Source organism: Macrotis lagotis, chromosome 1, assembly GCF_037893015.1.
Source record: "Macrotis lagotis isolate mMagLag1 chromosome 1, bilby.v1.9.chrom.fasta, whole genome shotgun sequence".
NCBI classification, from domain to species: Eukaryota; Metazoa; Chordata; class Mammalia; order Peramelemorphia; family Peramelidae; genus Macrotis; species Macrotis lagotis.
The window spans coordinates 905,863,154-905,882,286 of NC_133658.1; the positions used below are offsets into that span (position 1 = coordinate 905,863,154).

At 53.5% G+C, this 19,133-nt stretch overlaps 1 protein-coding gene across 3 annotated transcripts; it reads right to left on the minus strand.

The window, feature by feature from the left end:
* Positions 1-2,136: 2,136 nt before the first annotated feature.
* On the minus strand, positions 2,137-18,914 carry FOSB (FosB proto-oncogene, AP-1 transcription factor subunit). 3 transcript variants are annotated; one of them, XM_074219280.1, is made up of 5 exons: positions 8,142-8,341; positions 5,730-6,038; positions 5,209-5,316; positions 2,905-3,063; positions 2,681-2,761 (listed from the first exon to the last, which is right to left on the minus strand). In XM_074219280.1, the coding sequence occupies exons 1-5, from the start codon at positions 8,265-8,267 to the stop codon at positions 2,759-2,761; spliced, it is 705 nt and encodes a 234-aa protein (XP_074075381.1). In that variant the 5' UTR covers positions 8,268-8,341; the 3' UTR covers positions 2,681-2,758. The 3 variants fall into 3 exon arrangements, with proteins under 3 accessions (XP_074075379.1, XP_074075380.1, XP_074075381.1); XM_074219278.1 differs by having other exon boundaries at positions 2,137-3,063; XM_074219279.1 differs by lacking the exon at positions 8,142-8,341 and adding an exon at positions 18,039-18,914 and having other exon boundaries at positions 2,138-3,063.
* Between the last annotated feature and the right edge of the window lie 219 nt (positions 18,915-19,133).

Consider the following 19,133-nt stretch of genomic DNA (forward strand, 5'->3'; position numbering starts at 1 on the left):
CACACACACACACACACACACACACACACACACACATACACAGAAGCCCTGAAGGAGGGAAGGACAAATTAGTCATTGAGTTTGGTCACAGGAAAAAACAAATCCTTTTCGAAGACAAACACAGAAAGAGAAATGAGACAGACTTGAGAGAGACAGGCTGGCAGAAATTCAGCAGAGTCAGACTGTGAAACAAAGGACACACAACATGAAGGCAAGAGACAGAAGGGGGCAAACTGAGAGCAGGGTTACAGAGAAGGGGCCGGAGCAGAACATAAAAGGAGAGCCAGAGAAAGGGAGAGTACCCTGATTGTCGGCGCATTCACTTCAATCACACCATCTGAGGGCCTGGAGGAGAAAGGATTAGAGCCGGACACCCTCACATACATACATACACACCATATATATAATATAATATATATATATATATTTATACAGAATAGATATAGTGCCTTTTGGAAACCAGGAAAGGGTGAAGTTGTTGAGGCCAGGGATTTGGGGGGGGGGGGGGTTAGTGAGGGAACAGTTCTGGTGTGGAATGTTGTCCATGCAGTAAAAGAGACAAGAACAGGAAGGATGGGGCCCCAATCTCCTATAGTTTTTAAAAGGGAAATTTCTCTTGTTCTGAACAATTCTCAGGTTTGAGGCAAAAGGGGAGAAGGAGACATGGGGAAGAGGCAGTCTGATTGGGTTTCTGGCCCTTTCCTAAGGCCTGAAGGATTTGGTCTCTGGAGGGAGTTGGAGGAGAAAGAGTAAGGGACAGGGGTAGCTTAGGCCTTCCTGGATCTATCTCATTGTCCTATTGACCTATCATAGATACTTTGAGATCACCAGGCCCGAGTTCCAAAAATAAAATCTTTGAAAATTCATAGGTGGTCCCTTTGGACTTGGAAGAGAGAAAGGCCTGTGTTCAAATCCTTCCAGGGGACACTTATTAACTTTGAGCCCCCAACAAATCACTTAAAGTCTTGGAGCTTCATTTTCCTCAACAGTAAATGAGGAAATCTGCAAAAATCTGTAAAGAACCAAGGTGGAGGAGGGGGTGCAGGGATTACAGGATTTGAGGAAGAGAAAGGACTCTGGCCAGGGAGAGACTGGAGTTGGGTATCCATCCTGTTTAGTCATCCCAGTGATAAATAGGTTGAGATACCAGTGCCCCGGATTTGAAAAGAACAGGTATGGGATAGGGTTAGGGGGCAGGTGGATATGAGTGGGGAAACCCCAGGGCTGAACTCTGAACCATCCTACTTCCTACAGCAATGGATTCTTTGAGATTACTGACTGCTAGCACCCCTTCCCCTGAAACTACTACCAATTTTAAGCAAAGAAGTAAGGAGGAGGGTTGAGTCCACCAGTTCAGCTCCCCCAAAGGCCAGAAGCCTCAGCTCTGTAACTTCTCCCCAAAGAGATCTGGCTCATCTTCCTGAATGAGACAGGGGAGAAGTTGGCGTCCTAGGCTGGGGATAGGGTGGGGATTGGGGTGGACAAAAAAAGAAATCTGATAGAGAAGGACAGTAAACCAGGGGCAGCCCCGTGGTGCCATTAAAAGAACCTTGTTGGATGAAATAGAGGAAGAGGGCATCAGCTCTGAAGGGGGTGGGAGACCCACTGTGGGGTAAAGGGAAGCAAACTTTCCTCTCATTTCTCCTCCCCTCCCCAAGGGAGATTGAGGACTGGACTGGACTTCCCTGGTCCCTACCCTTCCCCAAGACCTCGTTTCACAGTATAAATACCTCAGCTAGGGGCAAGGGTGAAAGGTGAGTCACCCTTCTCTACCAGTCCCAGGAAATAAGGGAAGCCCAGAGAAAACCACCAACTTGAGGGGTGGGCAATGAGGAAACAGGTGAAGGGGATTTACTGGGAAGGAGGGGATAGGAATAATACTGTTTTACAAGGGTGAAAGGAGGCTCCTCATCTCCCAACCATGGGGGAGAGAAAGAAGAGGGTTGAGCCTTTCACCTTTGACTTTGAAAAAGTGGCTAAATAAGTTAATACTCTTCTAGGGAGAGTGGACGGGGAAATGACCAGAGGGTGGCTTGGAGAAGGGCCTGAGATTCCATCATAAGCAAGACTTTGACCCCATCTCCCAGACCCTCCCCTTCCCAACCCACAGAAGCCCCCAGCCCCAGCTGGCTCGCAGGCCATGGTAACCAACAATCTCTCTTCATACCTTTCCCCTCCCCTCCCGCCCCAGGAGCAAGGCCCTCGGGTGCACCCCCACAAAGTCTCCGCCTTTCTCATCGGCGACAGTCAAAGTGGAGGGTCCAATAGGCATGGCAGGGCTAGCTCCGAGGGTTGAAGGGTCAGGGTTCAAGGAAGGGCCGGGCATCAGACCAAGGGTGAGTGGAATCCCAGCTGAGGAAGAATGGAGGAAGGAAGCCTCGAGTCAAGATGAATCCAGTCGCTGGCCGAGAATGAAGGAAGCCTCAGGTGGAGAGGAATCCGGTGGTTGATGGCCAAGGAGAGGCCGACTCAGGTCAATGACCCCTCGAGGATGAAAGGAATCCTCAGGTTGGTGCAGGCCAAAAGAATGGAAGGGGGTATAGTAACCTCCCCCCCAGTTTTTTGTCTCCAGAGAGAAGCGCCCCCTCCCTCTAAAAGAATTCACAGAGCAAGGAGGGAGGGCGAGTTCAGGGAGTCAGAGGACTGGTCGCTGCCGTTGCGCTGGCCACCGCCGCATGCGGAGACGTCCGGGCAGGTGAGTACAAACGAGGTGGTATACGAAGGGTTAACAGGGTAGGGGTCGCCGAAGGCTGGGACCTCACTGTGTGTAAAGAGAGAAGCCGTCAGGTCTGGGGGCCCCTCCTGGCCGGGCTCCTGGCTGGTCTGGAAGGGCAGGGGCGGCGGTGGCAGGAACCACCCGAACGCATCGTCCTTAGTGGGCGTGGGCCCAGGCAAAGCTCTCACCTCTGCCAGGGGGCCCCCTGGCCCGGGCCCCTCATCAAAAGGGATCTTGCAGCCTGGCTTATGGGCTGCCAGCACAAACTGCAGCCTCTCCTTCTCCTTCTGGAGCTCGGCGATTTCAGACTCCAACTCTGCCTTCTCCTCTTCCAGTTGGTCTGTCTCCTGGTACCCCAGGCAGCAGGTCGGGTAGGAGGGAAGAAGAAAAAGAGAGAAGCCAGGTCAGCACCAGGGCCAAGGCCATACACCCTTCTGGGCTTCCAAGCCTGGGTCCAAATCCATGGGGAATCCCAACACCAGAGGTCTCATCTTGCCTTCCATTAAGACTCAACTGGAGAAGATGAGGCTTGTTGCCCAGTAGACCTCAAGTTTCCTCTTTTGTAGAAAGAAGGGATTGAACTGGACAAGATGAACTCTAAAGTATCCTCTACCCTGGCACTGCCCCAAGTTGGGCAAAGCCCGTCTGTTCTTTGTGCCTCAATGTCCCCATTTGTTAAATTGAGGAGTTGAGAAGGAAGAAGCTCTAAGATTCCTCCCAGATCTGACTTTCTAGGAGCCTCCCCCCACCCCCCGCAAAAGAAATCATCAGTAATTATCAGAGTAGGGCAGTTTCCTTCTCCAGGCTGACTGGAGTTTCATTTGTAAAATCCCAAAATGATCTCTGTTCTCTTCTAGCTCTACCAGTCAAGCTTCCAATTGCTACTGAAAGACCCGTCTGTCCATTCTCTTTTACTATATCATACATAGAACAACGAGAGGATATACATCTAGACCGGAAGCAACCTGGTCCTTTAATCCAACCCCTCCTTGTTTTACATTTGCAGAAACTTGAGGAGGTCCACAAAGGTCTTAAGTAAATGGCAATCTATCTCATAAGAGGTGAAATTTGAACTCAAGGCTTCAACCTTAACTCCATGGCTAGCAACTCTCCACTGTACTCTCTCTGTCTCTGTCTCTGTCTCTGTCTGTCTATTATCTTTTTTCTGTCTCTGTCTCTCTCCCTGTCTAACTCTTTTTTTTCTCTGTCTCTCTCTTCTTTCTCTGTCTTTGTCTCTCTCTCTCTCTCTCTCTCTCTCTCTCTCTCTCTCTCTCTCTCTGGATTTTAGGATTTATTTATAAAGCTTGGACATCTCTACTCCTTTTTTACAGGTGAAGAAAATGCAGAAGTAGAGAGGGGGAATAGACTTGGCTAGAGGCACACATAGAGAAGACAAGGCTCAAACTCAGCTTACTGTCACTAAACTTTGGTTTCTCCATTAGATTAGGCTCTATATGGTCTGTCCCTCTGTGGATCAATTGATCTGCTCCCCACCCCACCCCACCCTCCCACTCTGTCCCTTTAGAAAAGATTTCGGCCCCCATCCCAAGATGAGGTTGTCATCCAGATCCTGGATGGAAAACTTAGAAAGGAATCAAATTGTGGTCAGTACTGTAAAGCCCTTGCTTTACAATAGTCAGCCCGCCTTCAAATTGGGGTATTTGGCTCCCTCACTAGCAGGAAGTAAGTGGAGGGAGTAAGAGTTTATCCTGCTGTGAAATTTTAAGGGAGGATGGACTTGGGGTGAAGAGAATCTCTTGAGAAAAATGAATTTGGAAAGGGGTTGAAGCTAAAGTCTTCCTCCCTCCAGGGGATCTCAAGAATAATTTTTTTTTTTCTCTTGAGATATTATAACAAGAGGAGAAAGTTTTTCTTGGTTAAGTCTGTGACAGATTCTAGGCAAAGGAGAGTCAAAGTGAAAACTGGGGAGGGGTGGGAGGAGGAAGGGGACAGGAAGAGAGAGGATCCTTCAGGTGCCTTAGACCTAGGAGGACCTCTGGAATCATCTCATATATTCTATTCGCCCTCATAGGAACTGTTTCAGAGAAGGGAGTCCCTGCCCACAGTCATCCAAGGCAGTGTCTTTTGAGGTCTGTTGACTTTCCCCTGCTAACATAACTTGAAGCTTTCTCCATTACACTGTCCTGGGGTCTGTCCCCTAGGGTCTGTCCCTCTGTGGATCCTGCTGTGATGGATGGACCTCCTCTATCTTTGAGCTTATCCCGGTGCAGGTAGGGGGTGGGGGTGACCCGAGCTTGCTGGAGATCAAGCCTCTTTTCCTGTGTTCAGAGACATATTATCCACACAGGGGCTTGATGTGGGGGATCTGATCGGATTCACTTTGAGGTAAGACCTATGAACCCTACAGCCTGTTGGGGGGCGGGGAGAGGGTCGGGAAGAATGGAATGAAAGAGGAGCCTGAAGGCTCAGTCAGCCCCATCCAATAACTGCCCAACCAAGCCTTCTGGGGCTGGCCTATCGGAAACCCTCACCGCCTGCAGACGGTCGGTCAGCTCTCGCCTTCTGTTCCGACATTTGGCTGCAGCCAGTTTGTTCCTTTCTCGGCGGACCCTCCTCTTCTCTTCTTCTTCGGGGGTGAGCTGTGGGGTAGGAGAAGGGGAAGAAAGTGAGTGAGAATTCTTTCTGAAGAAGTGGCCATCCACCACACCCCTCCAACCTGGGCCCCCTTCTCCCTCTCTCTCCAGTGATGCTCTCTGGACCCTTTGACAGGAGTTGCACACCTTCCATTATTTATGCCCTAACAATCATAAACAAATCCTATCCCTCCCCTTAGGGAAAGAGGTAGGCCAAGGTCCAGGGGGAGGAGGAAGACTCCAAATTAGTAGAGGAGCTCCAGGCTGCCCCTCCCCCAATCTAGAGAATGCCCCCAAAGCCTTCCCAATAGCTGGGCATTTGGTGGCCTCACCCACCACAGTTCATTTCCAGTGGCACTGTCACCAGGTGTCTGGCTACCCCTGCCTAGCCAAGATGCTCAGATCCCCATCCCACTCACCGTTTCTTCTCTGGGCCTTCGAGGCCTGGACCGGGCAGGACGTGAGGGCGCAGGACCGGCGGAAGTTGCCCCAGAGGGTCCGGCCCCGCCAGCATAGCCGCTGATCCCAGGGGAAGAGTAGCTGGTCCCGGGCAGGTCATAGGGATCGACGGCGGGCAGCTGGGGGCCCAGAGGTGGCTGCTGTCCCTGGGACTGGGCCATGGAAGAGATGAGGGTGGGCTGGACCAGCCACTGGAGGTCTTGGCTCGTGGTGATGGCAGTGACCGTGGGCACGAAGGAGCCAGGCATGTCACCAAGGCCGGCACACTCCTGCCGAGAGAGAGATGGGCAGAGCCCCGGACATGCAGACCGACCGCACGCCTCCAGCAGACGCACACACAGACACACACTCACACTCACACACCCCAGCACCCTTGTGGTGAGCCACCGGGTGAGTGAGTGTGCCAGGCAGCCAAGCCACCACCACCTACCCCCTTCCACTACACCGTGACGCAGTGGTTAATGAGAGCCGTTCACATGCCTGGCTTTTCCTCCTCCTCTGGAGGTTGCACTGAACAGCTCAAGCCCGTGGTGATTCACACCCAGGTTGGTGACTCCTGTGTGTGGATGTGCGTGTGAGTGGAGCCGTGTGTGTGGTGTGTGTGTGTGTGTGGGGATGGGTGTCTGTGGAGGCCAGGGACCGGGAGCCCAAGGACTCGGGTCCCACTCACACTCAGTCACGGTCCCCACCCCCACCCCCACCCTGATTGGGGAGAAGAAGAAAAGTGATGGCAGGGAGGAGGCCCAGCTGGTGGGGCTGGGGGCCTGGAGGCCTCCTTCCTGGCCTCCCTGGCCTCTGCAGGCTGCCTGCCTGGTCGGAGGCCCCCAGACTCAGCTAGAGCTGGACAGCTCGGGGGCTGACCCCTCTGGGGAGCCCAGGGAACGGAGGCCTGGAGACCGGAGCCGGGCCTAAGGGGGTGCTGGGCCTGGGCCCCCGGGGCCCTCTGCCTGGCAGGGTCCCCTGCGCCGGGCGCCCCCTGCCCCCCTGGCACCCGGGCCTGCCTGCCCTTGCCCTGGCGCCCCCGGGGCGCCCTCAACCTCCCCCCACTCGGGGGCCGGAGGAGGCCTGGCCCCCCGGCCCTCATCGGGGAGGCCTCGAGGCTCCTCTCCCAGCTCAGCACCAGGGAGCCCCCGGCGGGCCCGGGGCGGCAGGGCACGCTTCTGGAGCCCCCTCCCCCGGGGCCTGCCGTGGGGGCCTAGGGGAAGGGCGGGGGGCGCGGCGCGGCGGGGGGCGGCACGTGACTGGGGGGCCAGGCGCCCCAAGGGGGCCGGGGAGGCGGCTGCGCCCCCTTCTGGCCGCCTCTTCCCCCCCTCCCCGAGCCTTCTCCCAAGTCTCTGGGACTCTGGCGCCGGGACCGCCTCCTGCTGCGCAGCCGCCAATGGCAGCCGGGCTGGAGCCGGGGGGCGGGCCCTGGGCGGGGCCGGGGGCGGGGCCGGCGCGCTCCCGCGGCCGGGGCGCCCGGGCCCCTGCTCGGCCGGCCCGACCTAGGGGCCCCTCCCCGCGCTCTCCGGGCCACCCGGGGCGCCCCCATGAGCCTCGAGCCGGCCCGGCCGCGGGCACACGCCCCGCCCGCCCTGCGAGCCGGGGGTCCCCGCCCACCCCCCAACGTTCCCAGAGTGAGGCCCGGGGCCCACGGACGACCAGAGACCGGCTTGGAAGGGGGGGGCGCGCGAGCATGGAGTCAAGGCTCGCAGGCGATTGGCTCTCGGCGTCGGCGGCCGCGGCCAATCAGCGGCTCGGCCTCGCCCCCCGCCCTCCCTCCCCTAGCAACGTGGCTCGGGCGTTCCAAAATAGAAGAGTCGCGGGACGTCAGGGGGGGGGCGGCGGCGCCGGGGAGGGGGGCGGGCCGCGCGCCGTGCGTGCCCCGCGTCAGCCGGAGGATTCCAGCGCGTCAGCCCTTACGCACGGGTCCCCCGTTACGTTCCAGCGCCGGAGGCGGAGGGGGTTCGAGACCCGCCTCCCCGTCAGGCGCCGGGGGCTGGAGCGGCTGCCCGCGCTGGGGCGCCCCGCCCCGAAGGGGGCCCGGGCCTCGGCTGCAGGGGCTCCCTCCGCAGGGCCTCCCCCCCCCGGCCTCCGCTCCGCCCGGCGTGCGCCCCCTCGGGCGGCCTCCCGACCCCCCGAGCGGCGGCTCTGCCCCGCGGCCGCACGACGGCCTCCCTCCCGGAGCGCGCCTCCCTCCCGGAGCGCGCCTCCCTCTCGGAGCGCGCCCGCCCCCCGGGCCCTGCCCCGACGCCCGCGGGCCGCCGGGCGCAGCTGAGGAAACTGAGGCAGGCGGCGAGGCGCGAGCGCGGAGAGGCGCGGGGGCTGCCCGGCCCGGCCCTCCCCCGCCGGCGCTGGCTGGCGGCCCGGCCCGGCCCGGCCCCGGCGCCTACCTGCGAGGCGGCGGCCGTCGTGGGGCTGCCGAAGGAGTCCACGGACGACAGGTACTGGGACTCGGCCGACGGCGACGAGCTGCACCGGGAGGCGGAGTCGTAGTCTCCGGGGAAGGCTTGAAACATCTCCCCGGGCGCCCCGGGGGGGGGCCTGTGACCGCGCTGGGGCCGCCTGGAAGCCAAGGCTGGACCGAGGGGGGGGGGCGCGGCCCGAGGCGAGGAAGAGGCCGGCGAGCCGGGGGCCCCCAAGTCCGAGGCGTGCGGGGCGGCGCGGGAGCCGAGTCCGCGCCCGAGCCCGAGTCCGAGCCCGAGTCCAAGTCCGAGCCCGAGTCCAAGTCCGAGCCCGAGTCCAAGTCCGAGCCCGAGTCCAAGTCCGAGCCCAAGTCCGAGTCCGAGCCCGAGTCCAAGTCCGAGTCCAAGTCTAAGTCCGACGCCCAGAGGGTGGCGGAGGGGAGGAAGCCGGCCCCGGCCGGACCCCGTGCCCTCCCCTGCCCCGCCGCCCGCCGCTGGGGGGCCGAGGGGGGGGCGATCTGTCTCGGCGGGGGAGGGGAGAAGGCCCCGGCCCCCCCGGACTCCGAGTCCCGCGGTCCTTCTCAGCGGAGTCCCGGCGGCGGCCCAAGTCCCGAGGCCGAGCGCGAGGAAGAGCGGCGGCCCGGGCCGGGGCGGCCGCGCCGCAGAGCCCCGCTGGCGTCCCCGCTCCGCTCCGCTGCGCTCCCGCCGGCGCCGGCGCCGCGCTGCCCGCTCCCGGGAAGCTTATGAATGAGGGGCCTGCCGGCCGCCGGCTGCCTTTATAGCGCGGGGCACGCCCCCCCGCCTGACGTCACCCCCCCTCGCAGAGGGATCCCTGGCCCGCCCCCAAGCCGGGCCCGCCGCCCCGCCGCCGCCCCCCGGCCCGGCCGCCCGGCCCCGGCCGCCCCCGAGCCCGGCCGCCGCCCCGAGCGCGGCCCGCGCCCCCCCCCGGCGGCGGCCCCCGGCCCCCCGAAGCCCCCTCGCCCTGCCCCCAGCGCGCGCGGGCTGCGGGGAGGGGGATCCCGCCGCCCGCCGTGGCCCCGCCCCGAGCGGAGTTCCTGTGACGCAATTAGCCATATATGGAGCTCGGCGGCCGGGCTCCCAGTGTTTGTTTGGTATCCTAGCAATGACGTCAGAGGGAATCCCTCTCGCAGGCTCTCCGGCCCGCGCCTGCGCACCCGGCTCCCGGACTCTCAGGCTCGGCGGGCGCGCGGCGAGGCCGTTATTAATAGAAACTTTTACTATCGGCCGCCGGGGGCCGAGGGAGCGGGGAGGCTGCGGCCCCGGGAGGAGCCTTCGGGGGTCCTGGCTGCCGGCCGAGCCCGCCCCGCCCCTCCCCCCCGGGCGCCCCCCGCAGACGCGGGGCAGGCTCGGGGCGGAGGGCTTCGAGCTGGGAGCCCGGACACGGGGGGCTTCTAGGTAGCACAATGGTTAGGACGAGGAGGAACCTTAGAGCCAGGGCTCCAACTCCCTCCTTGGCCCGGGGGGCAGACTGCGGGGGGGGGAAGGGCTGAGCCCCGGAACCCGCCTCTCCTTTTGGGGGGTCCTGCTCCCGTGGATTAGACTGTTCAGCATCCGGGGAGAGGCCGGGGTCCCAGAAACTGGGACTGGAGGGTCGAGGGACCCTGCCCCTGAGTGCCTTCCCAAGCCCTTCGGGCATCACCGCTGAGGCCACCGACCTCATTTCTCCCACTGACTGTCGTTTTGACCTGAGACAAGTCCTTTCCCCAGCTGCTCGTCCTCTCTGCCCATCTGTGACAGTAGGGATGGAGAGAAGAGTTGGAGGCACTGCAGTCTGGGGGGGGACACGGGATGGGGGGCCTTGATTAAAAGCCATCTTTGCGGCTTATGTCTGACCAGTTTGACCTTGGACTAGTCACTGAACCTCTACAAGCCTGACATTGTTCTGCAAATGGAGGGGTCCGCACTAGCGGATGCCAGCCCTGAGTCTTCCTGCTAGCTGAGGTCTAGACAGGTTAAGCCGCTTATCCGGGGTCCCGGGAAGTCGTCAGGAGAAGAAATCCGGTTGTCTGATGGAATCTCTGGCACTTTCCACTTGGGCTTCATTCGGCTTAGGTGATCCTAGCTTCCTCAGATGTGCAGTTTGGCAGTCCTCTAATTTTAGGTGATTCCTCCGGGCTCTGAGAACATTCCCAACCCGTGTCATCAGAGCCAGGGCTGGCCCCAGCTTACAAGCAGCCACGATCTGCGAGCTCTCGAGGCTCCTAACCGGGAGGTTAGACTCTGCGGTTTAAAATCAAAGACATTCCCAGGTTCACAGAGTATACAATGCAGGGGCAGAAAGGGGGCTTCATGTTTAGTAGAAGGTGCAGAGGAGGAGACTGAGGGACAGAGAAGGATAGTCAGGGAGAGAGTAAAAGAGAGAGAGAGACAGAGACAGACAGAGAGAGAGAGGTGAGGGTGAGATTGAGATGGTGACCGAGACCAAAAGGAGGGATGGAAAAAGAGAGAGAGGCTGAGAAACAGAGGGAGAAGAGGGACTGAGAAGACATTGATGAACAGAAAGAGAAACAGGAGAGAGACAGGAAACAAAGGGAGAGACAGAGGGAGGAGTCTGAGAGTTGAATAGGAAGGCACTGGTACTAAAGGCAAAGCTGAGAGACCACAGGATGAGGAAAGAAAGGATGAGGTTAAGGGAAAGTCGGGGAACAGAGGGGAGAGTCTTAGGGACAGAGAGAGAATGAATGATAGGGAGGAATGATGGAGAGGAAGAGTGGGAAATCTGGATGGAGACTAGGGGCTGGAAAGAGGACAGACCAAAGACTCTCCGAGGCAAAGAGGATAGACTGAGGAATAGAGAGGGAGATGCTGAAAAGAAAATAAGAACTAGAAAGACAGAGAATGAAATATGGGAGGGAGGAATGAAGAGAGATTGAAGAACAGCAAGGGGAGACTGAGGAACACTCTAAGGAGACTGGGAAGAGCCTGGGTGAAGGTAGACAATGAAGGCCACCACCCTCCACCCCCTCCCTCTGGCTACCCCTAGTCTGCCCGAGCTTCCCAGCGGCCACCAGACAGGGTGGGCCAGGCTAAAAGGGATCAGCAGAGATGGTGACACAGACTCTAACTACAATGACTGGACCGCAGAAGTGACAAGCGACTTCCCACCTGGGGAGACGGGGACTCGCCCAGAACAAGCCGATTTGGGGACAGGGCTGAACAACCAGTGAATCCAAAACCCTCAGGCCAAAGGTTAATGAGAACAGCTCATATTTCTTCAACTCTTTAAAGGGAGGGAGATACTCCAAATGTCATTAGCTCCATTTTACAGATGAGGAAACTGAAGCCTAGAAAGGTGAAATGTTTGACTGCCTGGGGCCACTAATGACCTAGTGAAACCTGAAAGGACTAATGAAGGAAGGACTCATCCTAGAAGAGGAAACTTGGGGGAGGGAAGAGGAAAGGGAAGGATGTGTGGAATCCAGATGCCTGGGTCTCTCAGTTTCTGGAATGTCCATTTGATGAGAAGTCAGGTAACTGGTTTATATTCCCCCAAAGTCCCTTTTAGGCTTAAGAATTTTGAGACCTCCCAAAAGGAAATGTGGTATGAAGAGGAAAGGTGCTTTGAGATCCTCTGAAAGAAGGGAAGGGGATGAGTATTTAAAGAGCACCCACTCTGTGTCAGATACTGTGCCAGGCTACTGTCCTTGCAATAATTCTGTGGGGTGGGGTTTTTTACAGTCAAGGTAACTGAAGCAACCAGAATCTAGGTGACTTGCCCAGGGTCACACAGCTAGTAAGTGTCTGAGGCTGAATTTAAACTCAGATCATTCTGATTCCAAGCCCAGTGGCAGATCTCAGTTGGTAGGATGACTGTATTTCTCTTCTCAGACCACTGACACAATCTGACAACAGAAAGGACTTTTTCATCCCTGGGCACAGCCTAGCCAACAGGACACCCTCCATTCTAACCCTGCATAGCTTTGGATCTTTCCTACATTCAACCTTAGTTTTTTTTCTTTTGTAAGAGCGTTAGGACACATCTTAGGATTCCAGCTGAAAGAGTGCTTTTAGATCTGCATTCTGATTACCCCCATTTGACAGAGGAGGAAACTGAGGCTTGAAATGGGTCAATGCCCTGTGCACATAGTAAGCAAGAAAGCTGAAATCCAAACTCAGACCTTCTCATTCCTTGTCTTTTCTTTTTTCTACTTGGTTCCATTGTACTTTTTTAGGCTTTAAAACCCTTTCAGCTCTGACATTCTATGCTCTCAGGTCCCTCTCCCGTGCTGACATTCCCTATTCTAGGGGCCCTCCCAGATCAGCCATTCCAAAGTCTAGGTTCTGAAGCCCATTTTAGTTCTGACATTGTATTTGTTGACTGAATGGAATAGACTAGACGGGTATAGTTGGCATAACAAGTCTCTGAACCTCTCCAAGCAAAGGGAAGGGAAAGAAAGTAGGATCAGCCAGAGGGCAAGGATGAGAGTAGGAGAGGGATTTGGAAAAGACAAAAGAACTGTCGACTAGGCATGGCAGAGAAGATCTTAGTAACGACTGAGAACTGGCCAAGAGACAGCTCCATCTAGGTAGAGTTATAATCCCTGAAAGCCTTTGATTTTAAGCTAGACTTCAGATCACCTTGTCCAGTCTTACTTCCAGTTCAGGAATCCCTTCTATGGCCTCCTTCACAGGGATATATCAAGTCAATTTTTGGATACCTCCAGGGGCAGATGCCTCATTACTTCCCTCACTCAGGGAGGGAAACCATTTGTAAAGCCAATCTGAGAAGAGAAGGATGAGAAAGGGTAGTGGTGCCTGTTGGCTCTCAATCTCTGCCTCCAAGCCTCTTTCCTTTTTTTTTTTTTTTGGCAAAGCAGTAGGGTTAAGTGACTTGCCCAAGATCACACAGCTAGGTAATCTTTAAGTGTCTGAGGTTGGATTTGAACTTCAGGGCCGGTGCTCTATCCACTGTACCATCTAGCTGCCCCCCCCCCTTCATTTTCTATCTGTAGACATCAGACATTGTTTTGATAATCTCTTGAGAGAGCTGGCTAGTTCAGATAAAGGCCACTGAAGTCACTTGGCATGGCTCTCCCATGCCATAGTTGATGTATCTGGCTGTTTCTCTGGGACATTCCAATCCCAAAACTTCTACCTCTCCTTACCTTCATCTAATAGGATCCCTAATTCCTTTCAAAGTGCACACGACTCAAGAGCCACCTTCCATGAGAGACTTTCTTTATCTCCTCTGTTGTTACTGTATTCTTTCTTCTCTCCCCTCTAGTACATTGTCTTTACTCTGCTTTTAGATGTTTTTATCTAAGTATGACCATCCTACAGCAAGAGAGCTCCTTGAAGGAATGGACAATTTAATTTCCATTATTCTAGTCCTAGCACCCAGCACAATGTGTGATCCTATAAATACTTAATAAAGAAATATTACTTTAATTGAATTGATTCTCTGTGGTACCTAGCTGATCTGTGCCCTCAATAAGATATTTATATAGACTTCTAATTTAATTACTTTCTGATACACATAAATGTATGTATACATATATATTTTTTTTTTCACTTAAGTCTCATCACAGTGTTTGAGGAAACTGAAGTTCAGAAAGGAACTAAAGAATTTGCCCAGGATCACACAATGAGAAAATGTCAACCTTCAGACCCAATCCATCCCAACTCTAGTGCTCTCTCCATTATCCAAAACTTCCTGCTTTACAGTGTTTCAAAGTTGGTTGAGTTTGATTTCCATTGTTACAAAGTAGATTTTTCCTTGAGATGTGTTGGAAAAAGGAAGCCTGTCCAATGCTGTTGACAAAGATCAGAGAATCTTGGAATGGCCCAGCCGAGAACACCAACCATAGAGTGCCAGAATTGTCAGGGTCCTTAGAATTCAGAATTAGACCTCAGAGAATGCTCAGATGAAAGAATGTGAGAGCCAGGGTCTTAGAATAAAGCAGGTAGAATAGCAGAACATATAATGTTAGACTTTAGAAGGCCCTTAGAAGCCCGAATGTCAGTACTGGGGCAGGATGTTAGGCCCTTAAAGGTCAAGACATGTTTTACATTTGAGAAATCTAAAGCTTAATCCTCTGGCTGGGTTTCAGAGTCCTCTTTCTCTAGCCCTAGAGGGCTAGGAATGATGAGGTCAGCTTATGGAGCTAACTTGCAGGAACTTGTGTCAACAGGATTGGTCTGTTGGGCATGAGTTTAAGCATCACTTTGTAAGGTCCAAGCTCTCACGCATCATGTCTACCCACCCCCTTCCAGCAGGTCCCACAGAACCCAGGGATACAAAGACTTCTATAACAGAAAGAGATCATTCATTCAACCCATCTTTGCCGAACCTTCTAGCTGTGGGACCCTAGGCCATGTAGCCGTCACATTCCTCCAAACTTCAGGTTTTTCTTCATGAGATCGGAATAGTAATTTATAGATTTCACCAGATGGGAAAGCACTTGGGAAGCTCTCATAAGCTCATAAGGGAACAGTTAGAAAGGATCCTAGAGGTCATTCAGTCTAACTCCTTCATTTTACAGATGATAAAATTGAGACCTGTTTCCTATCAAGTACTAAAACAAGGTTATACAGAAAAAGTTGGGGGTTGTGGGGGGAGGATATGGGATGTGAACCCACAATTTCTGACTTTCAATTTCATACCCTTTATACCATAAATCCTGCCTCTAGAAAAACTGGGCCTTAGTGTAGTGGGGATCACGGAGCATGGTTGTTATGTAATAGGGGAACTAGAACATGTTTTATTGTTGTTACTCATTCCATTCTCAGGGTTCAGAGTAAGAAGAAGTTGGGAAGGCAGGTGGGATAGAAGAGAGACATCCCTGAGATGTCTTTTAATACTGAACCAGCCTTTGAAAGGACCTTACCAGCTATTATTTCTCCCTTATTTTCCAGAAAAGGTAGACCCAGAACATGAAAAGGGATTTTTTGCCCATGGTCAGGACTGAAAAATGAGTTGCAGAGCAGAGATAGTAAAAGCAGAGTCTCCTTCTTCCTCAAGCACACGTCGGGGAAGGAAGAGAGACGTGACCAGTGGTTAGTTGCTTTCCCCCATTCATGCATGCAGTGGCCAAAAAAGAGGAACCAGGAGGGATTGTGGTGAGATGGGGGAAAGATGGGAAAATCAGGAGGGGAGATTTGACGTCTCTGATCTTGGAGAGGCATGAAATCAATGATCTATGAGCCTACAAGCCTCAGAGGCCCTTTCCTGGTATCAGATTCCATTTAGTATGGCAATCGTAGACCTGAAGTAGAAGAGACCAGGGTCTGAACTGTATTTCTCACGCTAACTAGTTGTAAGGTCACAAGTAAAATCAGTTAATCTTTCTACTTTGTAGAACGCTTATCTCTAAAGTTTCCTCCTTTTGTGAGGTTCTTGTGGGGATCCAATGAAATCATCCTTGTCAAAAAAATCAATGGACTGTTCAACAAACATATATGAAGCTCCTAGGTGTTAGGAATGCCAAAACAAAAATGAAACAGACCCCGATCTCAAGAAACTCAGGTTCTATCAATGTACAGAAGTTAAAATATAGACGCAAGCACTTGGTGAACCATTCGGTAGCCAGATGGCCCAGTAGACAGAGTGCAGGACTTGAAATCTGAAAGATCTAGGTTCTTACTAGTTATGTGCTTCTGGGCAAGTCACTTTGTTCTGGTCTGTCTCAGTTTCCTTAACTGGAAAATAAGGATATTAACAGTACCTACAATATTTGGCAGATAGTAGGCAACACAAGTGATCTTGGTCCCAGGTATTTGTGTGTGTGTGTGTGTATGTATATGTATTAAGATGTGTGTATTCCTTTCCCTTTCCTGTTGGGAGCAAGCAAATATAGAATGCTATTAGCAGATATAGAATACTATTTCTGTGACCTTGGGCAAGTCACTCTGAGTCTCAGTTTCTCCCTCTGTAAAACAGGAATGATAACATCCTAGTCCAGTGGTGCCAAATTCAAATAGAAATGGGGCCCACTAAATTGTATACATAACCATCCTGGTGAATTGCATATTGATTTAGGGAACCAAATGTCCTCTATATGTATTTTTTATTGGTACATCACGGTGCATTAGAATCAGATAGGAATTCCATTTGTAGCCACACCTGGGAGGGTTGTGGTTCATATGTTTGACCCCTCTGGCCTGTAGATAGAGAGGTGGACTTGAAATCCCAATTTTATCTCAGACTCTAGCCTGGTGCATAGTAGGTCCTTAATTGATACATATTAACTGAGTGATCCTGGGCAAGTCATTAACTTTTCTATGTCTCAGTTTCCTTTTCTGTCAAATGGAGATAATATAAGTTTCTAACTCACAGGATTGTTGTGATAACTAAATGAATTAATACATGGGAGGAATTAGAGCATCTAATGTATAGTACATATATGCTTTATATATGAACCCTGAATGACATATAAATGCTATTATTATTTGCACCATGTCTGTTCAAGACAGACCAGATGATCACAAAGGTCTCTTTTAAGATTAAATCTATGATTTTTCCCTCACCTGGATGATGATTGTGATATTTGTTTTTCCTTTTCAAAGAAGACCATGACTAGGGATTGTGCTAAGTCACCAACTTCACTTTCTCCTCTAGAGCCATCTGGGTCCAGGAAACAGAAGTTGCTCAAGATAACTGGAGATGGCTCTCAATACCAGGCAAATGGGGTTAAGTGACTTGCCCAAGATCACATAGCTAGGAAGTTTCAAGGTTCTGGGGCTGAATTTGAACTCAGGTCTTTCTGATTGTAGCCTGCGGCTGCCTACCACAATACCCTCGCACTGATATTAAGAAAGGGATGTGCTTCCCAGACCCTTGGATAGGAGAGAAACAGTTGTTTGTATCAGGCACATGGAGAGAAAAGAGAATTCCCATTCCTTTCCTCCTAGGTTTCGCTTCTGACATTTTCTCCTTGGGAGGTCTGGCCCAGTTCTTTCCCTTTGGGGCTGCTTCTGTTGGATGTACAGTACTGGGGGAGGGGCCGAATTCAGTGATCGCTGAAGGGCCTTCCATCTTTGCTCCAAGACCTGGCTTCACACACTTTTATTCATGACTGACCATTTTCAGCCTCTGGGACCCAAAACTCTGTTTCCTTGTCACGGCTCCCCTGGCTTCCCCCCTCCCCACTTCCTCCGGAGCCACAAACTTCCTCCTGGGGCTGGCCGGGGGGGTGATCAGGTCCCTGACTCAGCTCCCCTCCAGGCCAGCAGAGAGGTCAGGGAGGGGGCGCCCCACGGGCCCGAGGGCCAGACATAGCATGAGGAGGTGGAGGAGGTGGAGAGGCCTGTGGCTTGTGGCAAGCAGGGAGGGGACACTGGCTGTGATTCAGTCTGGCTTGTCTGGGGTTGCCTGGGACAGGGTGATGTCAGGCCCTAGGTATGACCGAGGTGAGTCAGGCTACAAGGGGCTATCCCCTTCTCTCCCGATCCTGGCCCTGGGAGCTTGGCTCTAGTCTCCTGCCCCTCCCCTTTTGGTCTACTCCTGACCATGAGACTTAAAGCTGAAGGGGACCGCCATCGAATCCGACTTCATGTTTTACAGATAAGGACGCTGAGGTCTAGAAAGAGTAAATGACTTGTTCCAGGTCATGGCAAAGAGGGTGCAGCCAAGGTAGATTTTAACTCTTACCCTCTGAACCAAATCCAACATTCTTTCCAAGTCACCTGACTCTTCTGCTTCTCTGTTATATAACAGATTTGCTGTATATTGTTATCTTATGTCACATTAAACCATATGTGCCCGATGCTATTGTCTTACCATCACTGTGTCAACAAAAACAAAAGCTGGTGTACAGTTGCAGATTCAATGTGCAATGCCAGTGAAAGGCAGTGTGGTGTAGCGGGGGGTGCTCTGGACTCGGTGACAAGAGGACCTGTATTCTAAGTTCTGCCTCCAGCACTTACCAGTCAGATGGGCTTGGCAAGGCTCGCTTTCCGAACTCCAAACTGTTGGGTACAAAATGTCATTCCAGTGGAGGGAGTTTCCATCATAGGGGTTCTCTATAAGCCCCCCAACACAGGTTTAGATCACATAAGTGACTCTAGGAAAAGATGAGGGGTTGTAGAGAGGCATGAGCCTGGGAGGGGAGCAAGTTATCCTTCGGGCCCACAGTACAGGCATTGACCCACATTCTCAGGACCCCTCCCCATACTTAGAAGGCAACAGAACCCAGAACTCACAAACACAGACCACCCAGAAACAGGGAGTATCTTTCTGTGTCTCCCCTCCCTTTGTCTCTCTTTCTCTGTCTCTCTCTACACACACACACACACACACACACACACACACACACACACACACACACACAAACACACACACTCTCTCTCCCATCACAGTCACACAAGATTCTTCTGTGTATTTTTTCCCCTTCTTTCATCCTTTTCTTCTCTCTCTTCCAGGGTATCTAATTCTCTCTGCCTCCCACTCATTCTCTCTGTCTCATTCTTTCAATCTCTCTGTCTCTGTCTCTCTCACACACATGCTCCCATCATGGTCACGCAATATTCCTGTGTCTCTCTTTTCCCTTTCCTCTTTCACCCTTTCCCTCTCTCTTATTCTCTTTCTTCCTGTGTCTCTTTCATTCTCTGCCTCCTATTCATTCTCTCTCTCTCTCTGTCTCTCTCTGTGTCTCTCCGTCTCTCTCATTCTCTCTGTGTCACTGTCTGTGTCTCTGTGTCTGTTTCTGCCTCTATATCTCTGTCTCTGTGTCTCTCTCATTCTCTGTCTCTGAATCTCTCATTCTGTCTGTCTTTCTCAGTCTGTCTGTCTGTCTGTCTCTCTCTCTCGATCTGTCTCTCATTCTGTCTCTGAATCAGTCTCTCTCATACTGTCTGTCTTTGTGTCTCTCTCATTCTGTCTCTCTGTGTCTGTGTCTGTCTTTAGGGCAGAGAGAGACTGGCTCAGGCCTGGGTCACACTGGGGGCTCAGGCCCGGGTCACACGGGGGGCTGGGGGCCCTGGGTCACATGGGGGGGGCTGGGGGCCCTGGGTCACACTGGG

Coding starts and splice junctions, on each gene's coding strand:
- FOSB (XM_074219278.1), bottom strand. CDS start 8,267: ATGTTTCAAGCCTTCCCCGGAGACTACGACTCCGCCTCCCGGTGCAGC. Junction 6,039..8,141: donor CGACGGCCGCCGCCTCGCAG/GTAGGCGCCGGG, acceptor CTCTCTCGGCAG/GAGTGTGCCGGCCTTGGTGA. Junction 3,064..5,208: donor TGACCGACCGTCTGCAGGCG/GTGAGGGTTTCC, acceptor CTGGGGTACCAG/GAGACAGACCAACTGGAAGA.